The sequence below is a fragment of the Schistocerca americana genome, chromosome 9, assembly GCF_021461395.2.
Source record: "Schistocerca americana isolate TAMUIC-IGC-003095 chromosome 9, iqSchAmer2.1, whole genome shotgun sequence".
In the NCBI taxonomy this organism is placed as follows: domain Eukaryota; kingdom Metazoa; phylum Arthropoda; class Insecta; order Orthoptera; family Acrididae; genus Schistocerca; species Schistocerca americana.
In genome coordinates this window covers 141,300,683-141,313,563 of record NC_060127.1, presented here as the reverse complement: position 1 = coordinate 141,313,563, position 12,881 = coordinate 141,300,683, and the positions used below count along the sequence as shown (strand labels likewise).

Sequence of the window (12,881 nt, the reverse complement as noted above, 5' to 3'; positions counted from 1 at the left end):
CCTTGTTGGTCGCAGATGACTTGAATTTAATATTTATTTCGCGTCTGCTTCTCATGAAATTCTCATAGAAGCGGTGGTTGAAATCCGCGGTACAGTCATTTACTATTCCTGGTTTTGTAGACTTCATCGGACTCAGTACAGTGTCCGAAATACTTCACCATATCGTCGTCTTCTTTGTGTAGGCTGGGGTGTCTATCGTCTGCGCAGAGATGTCTGCAGGGCAGTATCAAGAAATCCAGCACGAAGCCAGAAATTTTGGTGATATGGAGGTAAGTCCATTGGTATAGAGCAGTTCTCATTCCTTAGAAAGTGGAATATTTTACGCTAAATGCTCTTGTCACTTTCTTCAAGGTTATCCCACTTCTCTTTCTGTGTTCTAATTATTTACACAACGGTTCAGCTTCTCTGCGCTCATAGTAAAACACATTATTTTCCACACAGAAAAAGTGACGTCACCACGTGAATATCGAGTGGACTGCACTAACCTTTCTACTGAGCAGTTACTTAGCCTCGATTTTGAAGTTACTTATATAATGATTGTATTAGATATATACAGTGTGACGCAGCTAAGTCATAACACACCTTGTATCTCCCCAACCGTAATAGATACAAATATGCCGTTTGGACAGTGAATTGCAGGGACAGGGGCTACCTGAATACATCAATTTCATGTTTGTGCTGTTTTTTTATTACAGAGATATGAGGCCATCTTTCGTTTATTTTAAAGGAACCCTACGATAAATTTTAGCGTAACATGATGGGCTTAAAAAGACGGTTTCAAATATGTGTAGATCATAATTTTTAGGCTAATAGTTTTTGAGACGCAGATATGGTCTCGTATCGTGTTCGTCCTTCGAAGCGGCGTTGTCCAGTGCGACCTTTCCTGTTGTGTAGAGTACATGGTAAACGTAGCGAGTCCGTCCTTACACATTCACCCGACAATAGTAACACATACTGCGATATTTTGTGCAAACATTAACTGATGATGTCGTGTAAATATTATTCAGTTATTAGACAACTGTGATACCAAAATAGTAGACAACATACAGTACTAGAATACTACAAGATATTAATACATTTTAAGTAACAGAAATACAAATGTGATTGAGGAGGCCCTTATTGGTCACAATTCTTTCGTATGTATTTGTTTTTTATTTGAAGATATTTACTATTGATCACAATACGAAGCAAATACACACAAAGATGCAAAATACATACTGAACATGATACAAAACTTTACTTAAGCTTGTGCTCAAAATGTTTCCCCTCTGCTGTATTGCACCGTTCGAATGATTTGTGAACGGCTGCGAGGGTGTCACCTGAGATATCAGCAGACGCTTCCATGTTACGTTGTTTCATATCCTCTGGCGTAGTTGGTATTTGAGCATACACTTAATGTTTGATTGCTCCCCACGAAAAAAAATAAAGGGGGGCAAATCAGGAGACCGGGCTAGCCACTTTAGCACGTCGTCCTATCCAACAATCCGGGAACTTTTCATTTAACAGCTCTGTAGCCACACGGGAAGAGTGAGCAGGACAGCCGTCATGTTGGAACCACATGCACTGACGCGTAGTTAGCGGTACCTCTTCCAGCAAAATGGGCAGAACGTTTCGCTGGAACTGTGCATAGTTGTTGTCATTTAGTATACCCGGAGTGACGTACGACACCACAAAGACATTTCCGACGATGCCGCACCACTCGTTAACACTCCTCGGCGGAAGCCAATGAGTGTTCTCTATTGACCAGTAATGCATATTATGCAAATTCACATTGGTGAATTTTGCATCAGTAAAAAGTACCCGTTGGAAAAACGTTGGATCGTCTTGTCGGCGCTGCAGAGCAAACCGTAAAAATTCCTAGCTCCGTTCGAAATCCATACCGAAGAGTGCTTGTCGTAATGAGAGGTGAAACGGGTGAAATCTATTCCGGTGCAATATGCGTAGAACACTTCTCTGACCTATACCACATTCCGAGGCGATACGTCGCGACGAAACAGTAGGGTCGTTATGCGCCAACGCTAGAACGCCCTCTTCATGTACCTCGCCAGTTGCAGTTTTCTGCCTTGTCCTCTGTATGGCGTTCCATGTTCCCTATTAAAGTAGCTTCTTGCAAATACGTGCAAGAAGCTGGCGCGTAGGACGCTCACGATCCGGATACAGCTCTCCATATCGCTTTATTCCTCTAACAGCATTTCTTCTGCTTTCACCATACACTACAAGCATATCTTTCTTCGTTGGCCAAGCAGGCCAAGCAGGCCACCACTTCGCCGCCCCTGGAGCTTGGTCTCGTGGAGAGAGACCTCCGGTCAGCCCTAAATCGCAAGGTCCGCGATGTCTGGAGCTCTGAATGGTCTGTCTCGAACACGCCAAATAAGCTCCGCGCGGTAAAGTCGTCCACGGCCGTATGGAACTCATCCTTATGGAGCACGCGTAGGGACTCAGTTGTTCTCTGCCGTCTCCGAATTGAACATACGCGGTTGGCCCACAGCTATCTCCTTCGCCGTGAGAACCGCACAAGTGTCGTTGTGATACAGGGCTGACAGTGGTCCATCTTCTGATGGACTGCCCCCTTTTAGCCCCCTTGCGGCAGTCCTTTAATTTACCAGCTGCACTTCCTTTAATTCTAGGTGACGATGCCTCCATAGCTGATTCAGTTTTACGTTTTATCCGTGCAGCTGGGTTTTATCACTCACTCTAGTGTGGGCGCTCTTGCATGATTTCTCAGGCTACACCCCTCCAGCGACTTTTAATTGTGACAAGGATACCAAACTAGTGTCTTTTATGGTAACAAGTTGTGTTGGCACCGCTATCAACGCTTTCCAGCTGGGGGTTCTTCGTTTGTAGTTGAGTGGTTGACCTTTTACCTGATCCATCAACCACTGTAGTCTGTTTTACTCTAGTCAACTATTTGCTCTGCTCCTTTTGCCCTCTATTTTGTGTTATTGCGGTGTTCATTTTAGCTCTGTACCCCTTGGTGTCCCCTCCCTCTGGGCGCAGAGGTTACGCTTTTACTGTATAGGCCTTTTACAAGTATGTCTGTTTGGAACAGGGGACTGATGACCTCGATGTTTAGCCCCCATCAAACCCCAAAACCAACCTACCAAGAAACTGTGACGGAAATGCGATGTCTCATTACCCCAGCAGCACATTTATACCCTTCTGTCCAGCTACCTCGTGAGTCACCTTGCGGCGTTATCGTGAAGCAGGAAAACAACGCATTTCCTGTTAAGTTCCTCAGTGGCCAACAGGAAAGGTCGCATTGGACAACTCCGCTTCGAAGGACCAATACAATACGGGAACATATATGTGTCTCAAAAACTATTCGCCTAAATATTATGATATACACAGACTCGAAACCGTCTTTTTAAGCATATCATGTTACGCTAAAATTTAACATAAGGTTCTATTTCGCAGTAATAAAAAATAGCACAGACATGAAATGTGATGTATTCAACCAGCCCCTGTCCCTGCAATTGCAAAATGGTTCAAATGGCTCTGAGCACTATGGGACTTAACATCTGCAGTCATCAGTCCCCTAGAACTACTTAAACCTAACTAACCTAAGGACATTGCACACATCCATGTCCGAGGCAGGTTTCGAATCTGCGACCGTAGCAGTCGCGCGGTTCCGGACTGAAGGGCCTAGAAACGCTCGGCCACCGCGGCCGGTTGCAATTGAATTTCAGTGCATAATTTGCAGTAACGTCTATCAGTTGTAGATTTTTGAAACACGTATTATGTTCGAGTGTAATGACTTTTCTGGAGACTAGAGATCTACTCTGTAGGAATCAGCATGGGTTTCGAAAAAAGACGATCGTGTGAAACCCAGCTCGCGCTATTCGTCCACGAGACCCAGAGGGCTACAGACACGGGTTCCCAGGTAGATGCCGTGTTTCTTGACTTTCGCAAGGCGTTCGATACAGTTCCCCACAGTCGTTTAATGAACAAAGTAAGAGCATATGGACTATCAGACCAATTGTGTGACTGGATTGAGAAGTTCCTAGATAACAGAACGCAGCATGTCATTCTCAATGGAGAGAAGTCTTCCGAAGTAAGAGTGATTTCAGGTGTGCTGCAGGGGAGTGTCGTAGGACCGTTGCTATTCACAATATACATAAATGACCTTGTAGGCAACATCGGAAGTTCACTGAGGCTTTTTGCGGATGATGCTGTGGTATATCGAGAGTTGTAACAATGGAAAATTGTACTGAAATGCAGGAGGATCTGCAGCGAATTGACGCATGGTGCAGGGAATGGCAATTTAATCTCAATGTAGACAAGTGTAATGTGCTGCGAATACATAGAAAGAAAAATCCTTTATCATTTAGCTACAATATAGCAACTGGAAGGAGTTAATTCCATAAATAATCTGGGAGTAAGCATTAGGAGTGATTTAAAATGGAATGATCATATAAAGTTGATCGTCGGTAAAGCAGATGCCAGACTGAGATTCACTGGAAGAATTCTAAGGAAATGCAATCCGAAAACAAAGGAAGTAGGTTACAGTACGCTTGTTCGCCCACTGCTTGAATACTGCTCAGCAGTGTGGGATCCGTACCAGATAGGATTGATAGAAGAGAGAAAGAAGATCCAACGGAGAGCAGCGCGCTTCGTTACAGGATCATTTAGTAATCGCGAAAGCATTACGGAGATGATAGATAAACTCCAGTGGAAGACTCTGCAGGAGAGACGCTCAGTAGCTCGGTACGGGCTTTTGTTGAAGTTTCGAGAACATACCTTCACTGAGGAGTCAAGCAGTATATTGCTCCCTCCTACGTATATCTCGCGAAGAGACCATGAGGATAAAATGAGAGAGATTAGAGCCCGCACAGAAGCATACCGACAATCCTTCTTTCCACGAACAATACGAGACTGGAATAGAAGAGAGAACCGATAGAGGTACTCAAGGTACCCTCCGCCACACACCGTCAGGTGGCTTGCGGAGTATGGATGTAGATGTAGATGTAATTAGAACTATTAGGTTTGTGCATAAGTCCGTAGCGTTTTGCCATAAGTTTAATAAACATAATAGATACACAAAACACACAGTTTAGTCGTCAGTAATATATTCTCCTTCACTATTTATGAAATGAGTATGCACAGTGGTTCGGTCCTCGGTATTCAGCCGAAATATTAGAAGAAGAAGAAGCTGAATTTATGCGGCTGCAAGCCCGAAATTTTATGGAACAGTATTGGACATTGTCTCTAGAATGCCCGTAAATAGAGTCATGTTGCTCTCTCTGTTTTGAGCGCACAGTGAGCGCATAAATATGGCTATAAAATAGTGTCCCCCGCCACGTGCGTGTGCCTGGCGACAGATTTAGCCTGATTTCATGTAACCCTACGTAACGTTCATGGCAATATTCTCGGCCGCACACTGCAGGGTGAATGCGGACGTCCCTGCAGCGTTTCCTATGGGAAGCTGAAACGTCCCCATAAAAAAATTTAATGAATTACTGTGCTGATAAACCTCTTACATTGTTTGATTTTCAAACAGCTGAGCAGAACTGAACGTACTCAGACATTTCGCTCTTTACCTATTCTGATCAACACTAAACTGACACACAATATTTTTAGCGCAACGCAATCTGTCTTTCAATAATCCCTACACAAGAATGGCCGTGACTAACATTAACCTATACCTTTCACAAATCACTTACCTCACAAAAATCTTCGTTACTCGAACTGCTGCAATACAGCGAGCGTCTCTACCGCCAGCTAAATAAAAGATTGAAACTACTGAAGGCACTAACTACTGATAGGCATAGTTAGCAAATGAAAGCTTTCGATAGAGAACAAACGATGTATTTACCTTAATAGTGTACAAAAGTCATAATATATATAGCAGTTCATGGCATCCAGTCTTACAAATTTACTGTCTCTGATGGACTCACGTCCAGATCATCCGCTCTCAAAACTCCGCCACCTCTCTCCCCACATCCACCACTGCTGGCGGCTCACCTTCAACTGCGCAACGCTACGCGCTGTTACCAGCCAACTGCCCAACACTACAATAGCATATACTCCAACAATGCAAACCAAACACTGCCTTCACACAGCACAGTCAGTGATTTTCATATAGAGTGCTACGTGGCGTTACCAACATAAAAACCTAAACAGCCTACCTACAAAGTGTTTGATTACCCACCATACAGCCCGGACTTGGCTCCCTATGATTTTCATCTCCGTTCAGATGAACCGCTGGCTACGAAGACAACATTTTGGCACAGGCAACGAGCTACAGTACAGCGAAGGAAATTGTCAAAAAACACGGGAGACTGCCTTCTATGACAAGGTTAAAAAATGGTTCAAATGGTTCTGAGTACTGTGGGACTTAACATCTGTGGTTATCAGTCCCCTAGAACTTAGAACTACTTAAACCTAACTAACCTAAGGACATAACACACATCCATGCCCGAGGCAGGATACGAAACTGCGACCGTAGCGTTCATGCGGTTCCAGACTGAAGCGCCTAGAACCGCACGGCCACACAGACCGGCTCTATGACAAGGGTAGTGGATAGTTGCTACAACACTACACAGATGTCTAAGTCGGAGCGGCGACTATTTAGTGAAGTAGCTGGAAGGAGTAGCCAGCTGTTGCACATTAAAACATTTTTTATTTTCACTGTGGTTTCCATTTGGCGACCGATTGTTCCTTACTTCCCGAACATCCCTCGTAAAATATTGCACTGTCGAAAGTTCTTCTGATAGCAGCTTTGACAAACCGTTTACTAGCCATGATTAAGCAAATAATCCACTGTCACGCTCACTTTCTGCCTGACTACAGCATGGAGACGGTGCAAAGACAAGGATATGCAGGCACGCACAAGTTTTATATTCGAAGACGAGAGTTCTCTCCAGCCAGACCGTTTGTTGGTCTGTGGTTCCAAAGCCATTCCTTACCTTAACCGTCACCTGTTTCATGGCACTCGGCCATTTCAACAATGAAGTCAAACCAATCATGTATAAGACTAAGAAGAAGGTTTTCGATTTTATTGATGAGATTATTTTATCAAAACCTTTCAGTTACAAAATACAAACTTTTACATTAACAGAAAACCATGAACAGGTAATACGAAATGATTTGCTGAACAACATCATTTTTCAGGAATAACATCGTGTTTACGAAGAAAATTCAGCTGCATGTTAATTATTTTATATCTGACTGGTAATTCTGATTAGATATATAAACGCTAGATCTGGGTGAAATAACGAAATGATCTGAACCAGGTATAAGTGAATTGTTTTATTATCGGGTCGTGGTATATGTCCAAACATCGCCCAGATAATAGCGTTATTTAAACGTAGCTAAGAGCTGCAAGTGGGTAGGCCTCCGTAACCATTGTCAACTAGAGTAAAACCCTGGCAGGGGCGTGAGTCGTGCTTGGGTAGCTCAGTTGGTAGAGCACTTTCCCGCGAAAGGCAAAGGTCCCGAGTTCGAGTCTCGGTCTGGCACACAGTTTTAATCTGCCAGGAACTTTCATATCAGGGCACACTCCGCTGCAGAGTGAAAATCTCATTCTAGAGTAAAACCCTTTTGGATGTTAGGCCGAGTCACTGTGGAGCACTAAAACAGCTTCAGTACTGGTGAACAACTCCCTGCTGCCCCGTTTCCTGTAATGAGAGGCGTCAGCGACCGCGTGGCTGAGGTCCTGCCCCGTAGAGGAATTAAACCGGTACCTCGGAGCGGCGGCAAGATCCAAGCTCTGTTCAGGACGACAAAGGATAACGTGGATGTTCTCCACGCTCCATGTGTCTACGAAACTGGTTGTCAGTGCCGTGATGTCTACGCTTATGAAACCGGGAGACGGCCTAGCAATCGTGCGTTTGAGTATGAACGCTACGTACGATTCGGGCAGCCTAGTAAATCTACAATAGCCAAACGCCGCAGGGAATGTGTCCGATCCACCGCAGAAGTGCCGCAACACGGCGTGGAATGGACTCGACTAATATCTGAAGGGAACTGACACCATGAATCCTACAGGGCTGTCTATAAATCCGTAAGAGTACGAAGGAGTGGAGATCCCTTCTCAACAGCCCGTTGCAATGCATCCCAGATGTGCTCAATAATGTTCATGTCTGGGGAGTTTGGTGGCCAGCGGAAGTGTTTAAGCTCAGGAGAATGATCCTGGGGCCACTCTGTAGGAATTCTGGAGGTGTGGGGTGTCACATTGTCCTGCTGGAATTGCTCAAGATCCTCGGAATGCACAATGGAAGTGAATGGATGCGGGTGATCAGATAGGATGCCTACGTGTCACCTGTCAGAATCATATGAAGACGCATCAGGAGTCCCATATCACTCCAACTGCACACGCCCCACACCATTACAGAGCCTCTACTATCTTCAACCGTTCCCTGCGGACATGCAGGGTCCATGGGTTCATGAGGTTGTTTCCATAACCGTACGCGTCCGTCCGATGGATGCAATTAAAAACGAGACTCGTCTGACCAGGCAAAATGTTTCCAATCATCAACAGTCCAATGTCGGTGGTGACGGGCACAGGTGAGGAGTAAAGCTTTGCGTCACGCAGTCATCAAGGATACACGAGTGGGCCTTTGGGTCTGAATGGCCATATCGATGATGTTTCGTTGAATGGTTCGCACGTTGACACTTGTTGATAGCCTAGAATTGAAATCTGCAACAATTTGCGGAATGGTTGCACTTATGTTACGCTAAACGATTCTCTTCAGTCTTCGTTGGTCCCGTTCTTGCAGGATATTTCTCCGCCCGCAGCGACGTCAGAGATTTGATGTTCGCGGTATACTCGTGAAATTGTCGTACAGGGAAGTCCACACTCCATCGCTACCTCAGAGATGCTGTGTCCTATCGCTCGTGCGCTGACTATAACACAACGTTCAAACTCAGTTAAATCTCGATAACCTAGCATTATAGCAGCAGTAACCGATCTAACAACTGCGTCAGACACCTGCCTTACATAGACGTTGCCGGCCGCAGCGCCGTGCCCAGCCTGTTTACATATCTCTCTTTTCTTTGACACGTCAGTGTAATTAAACTACCCAGAGCACCATAACACGGCGGATGGGTACACACTTCTTGACAGCGATCCCAGAGCAACGGGCAGTGTCCCGTCGCCAAACGATAACTCCACAAGACTCGGGTCCACCAGCAAAAATAGCGGCTACAAGAGAACTGACGCTCCGTACCGACGTCTTGCCGTAACATTTTATAATGCGGATTGGCAACCGTTATCTCAAGAGGAATAAAATATTATGTCCTCGTTACAGATAATAAATGTGTGGATGGTGTCCAAAGAGATCTGTAGCCGTAAGAACCTGCACAAGCAAGAAAAAGATAAGTTGACACAAGTACACTTTAAATAAATATATTTCACTCCACATTTTGCTGAAGAAATACTACGCTATTGACGACTTGCGGCAGCCATGGCTAGCTATAAGCAGAGGCCTGACACGGGCGTGCGTCTGTGTAGACTGAATGTTTGCCAGTAGAACTAGCTGTCAACAGCTCAGTCTAATGCTCGACAACAACAAGCGACACAGAAATTATCTCGAGCTAACAGACAGATTCCCAGGTGCACATGCTTATAACACGGTCCTGGCAGCCTTCATTGGTCAGCAACCTGGAGGTTCTTCATTGGTCAGGACATGCTCTTGGTTGTGTTGTTCAAAGCGCCGCTCGTGGAGTCCACAGGAATGTTTATTGAGGCACCAACTCTGACAGTCTCGAAATGATATACTACATTACACACCGCCTCTGGCTACAAACAGTCGATATGCTATTCTCAACCAATCACCTTCTAAAGTAGCACAAGCAATAAACTGCCGTAAAGGCACCCCTCCACACACCGCATCGATTTCGTTCTCTCCGATTACACAGCAAAACGTCACTTTGATTGCCATCTGGAACCCCAGCAGTTCAGTTACCCTGAACAGAAATGCAGCAAACACGCTCGAACTGTCAGTTTTACAGTTGAGTTAGTGATTCTCAATGATACAGCCTAACAAACAAAAGAATCTTATTCAAGTTGCCTTGGCACCTCTGCCTCTTATTCGTATTTAAAATAAGTTTACTACCCCACCAAAGTTACGCCAAAGTCCTCTGGTTTGGGCCAATTCATTGTACGGCCCTTATTACTTTACCCTGATCTGGCGTTCACTTATCTTACCAGGTCGCAGCGTAAACCCAAAGACTGGTCGTATAACAAGACAGTTTAAAAGCAGGTGACAGGCGTTCCTTTCTAAACTTGATGATGTTTATGAATCAAGATGTTGTCTCGTGAAACGTTTCATGTCGTCTGTTCTTTATTTTCTGGTGATGTGAGAAGTATGTGTTTCTTAGAAAATAAGATTTTACTCAATTAAGTTCATGCAGACTGTGCAATACCAATCATCCAAAATGCCAATGTTAATCAGTGATGTTATTGTACTCATTCTAGAATCTGAATATCATTTACAGGTGGCGAAGCTCGTTATGCTTAAAGTACTGTACATGCAGAAAAAATCGACAAGTCTAGAATCTCCGTCTCTGGAGCTGCACCAGGGCTCCGGTGGAACCAGTCAACTAGAAGAGTGGAAACAGATGTCGGGTCATAGACCAACGCGTTTCCGCAGAACATTCGAGAAGCTAAGACGAGCGCCATTCCACAGAACTTCCCAGCAACCGACAACAGAAGACGACGGTCTCGGGAGCCGTGACGCACCTGACGAAACGTTGTTGCACGATGCAGCAAGAAGAGGCGATGCGGAATGTCTACGGCAGCTGATCGAGGCTGGGGCCGATGTCAACATACAGAACAATAATGGTGAAACAGCGGCACATTTTGCGGCAGTTGCTGGCAATGTCGACTGCTTACGTCGGCTACATTCTGCAGGTGCTGATGTCAATATGAAAGACAGGAGAGGTCAGACTCCACTGCATTATGCAGCAGCGATGGGCAGTGCCCAGAGCGCGAAGCTACTGCTGGCCGCTGGTGCAGACGCGCTGGAGCAGGACTCGAAATGTCGGACACCTCTTCATTTGGCGGTCATCTGGGGAAACGCAGAATGTGTCAAGTTGCTGGCGCGTGCAGTCAAAAACCCGGAGTTGAGAGACATGGATGGTCTCACAGCGTTGCACTACGCAGCACGAAATGGTGAAGTTGAAAGTCTGAAGCTGCTCTTACGTGCAGGTGCTCACAACAGCCCAGTGAATGATACGCTGGAGACACCTTTGCACTTGGCAGCATACAAAGACCAAACAGAGTGTGTGAGGCAGCTGCTGCAAGAGAAGGCGGATCTGACAGCGAGGAACGCCGACGGCAAGACCCCGCTGCACGTCGCTGCAGAGGAGGGCAACCCGGACTGTGTGAGGCTCATGCTGGATGCGGGCTCAAGCATGCAGGAAAAGGATAAGTTTGGTTTTACGCCGCTACACCTTGCAGCTGTCGAAGAAAGTTTGGCTTGCGTCAGGTTACTGGCGGAGGAAGGAGCAGATGTGCACGATACTAACAACAATGGTGACACGCCACTTCATCTGGCCAGCGGTTCCTTTGACACCACCGGGTGTGTGAAGCGACTTCTGCAAGATGGTGCAAGAGTCACAACAAAGAACAATCGTGGCAACACGCCACTTCACATCGCTGCTTATGTGGGCAACGCTGGAAGTGTGGGCCTGCTACTCGAGGCTGGGGCGGACATCGAGCAGGTGAACGAAGATGGTGACACGCCTCTACATTTGGCCAGTCTGTCTGCTGACAGAGAATGTGTGAGACGTCTCTTGGAAGCGGGTGCCAGAGTCACAACTCGCAATAACCGTGGTAACACGCCAATGCACTGTGCGGCAGTGAAGAGCCGAGGCTGGAATGTGAAGCTACTGCTGGACGCTGGTGCCGATATCGAACAAGTGAACGAAGACGGCGACACACCACTACATTTGGCCAGCCTATGTTTTGGCACAGAATGTGTGATGCTGCTTTTGGGAGCTGGTGCAAGAGTAACAACTCAGGGCCATCACGGTAACACGCCACTGCACTGTGCAGCAATGAAGGGCAATCATTGGAGTGTCATGCTGCTTCTGGACGCTGGTGCAGACATCGAACACGTCAACGAAGATGGTGACACACCTCTGCATTTGGCCAGCCTGTTCATCGATACAAAGTGCGTCAAGGGACTCTTGGAAGCCGGTGCAAGAGTCACAACACAGAACAATCGTGGTAACACGCCGCTGCACTGCGCAGCAATGCAGGGCCAGGCCCAGATTGTGAAGCTACTGCTGGATGCTGCGGCAGACATGGAACAGGTGAATGAGGACGGTCGCACACCACTCTACTATGCAGCTACATCTGGTCATGGAGAGTGTGTCAAGTTGCTTTCAGAGTATGAAGCAGTCGTCCACACTTAGTAACACGCTTCTGTCTTACATGACATACCAACCAAATGAGATCTGCACCAGGTGACTGGTCTGTGATGAAACTAATATTACAGTAAGGAATCTTGAGATCTCGCTCCACTATGTGGTGTGCTTCGTTTATACAGATAGCCTTCTTGAGAAAGGAGCAGGAATAATGTATAAATCTGGTAACACAGTCACACTCTGAAGGCCCAACGGTACCGACCGACCACCGTATCATCCTCACCATAGGCATCACTGGATGTGGATATGGAAGGGCAATTGGTCACCACGCCTCTCTCCCGGTTGTTGTCAGTTCTCGTGACCACAGCCACCACTTCTCAATCAATTGGCCTGACAAGGGATTAGTGCACCCTGTTTGCCAACAGTGTTCAGCAGACCGGACACTCACCCATTCAAGTACTAGCCAAGCCTAAAAGCGCCTAACTTCGGTGGTATGCTACCGCTGCTGCAAGGCGTTTGGCAGCCTGGTTCTCCACACTGTGCTAGCTAGACACAGTCGCATTGTTGGT

At 46.2% G+C, this 12,881-nt stretch overlaps 1 protein-coding gene across 1 annotated transcript; it reads left to right on the top strand.

Moving 5' to 3' along the window:
* Positions 1 to 209: 209 nt before the first annotated feature.
* On the top strand, positions 210 to 12,360 carry LOC124550750 (serine/threonine-protein phosphatase 6 regulatory ankyrin repeat subunit B-like). Its single transcript, XM_047125473.1, has 2 exons — positions 210 to 269; positions 10,438 to 12,360. The coding sequence occupies exons 1-2, from the start codon at positions 210 to 212 to the stop codon at positions 12,358 to 12,360; spliced, it is 1,983 nt and encodes a 660-aa protein (XP_046981429.1).
* The last annotated feature ends 521 nt before the right edge of the window (positions 12,361 to 12,881 follow it).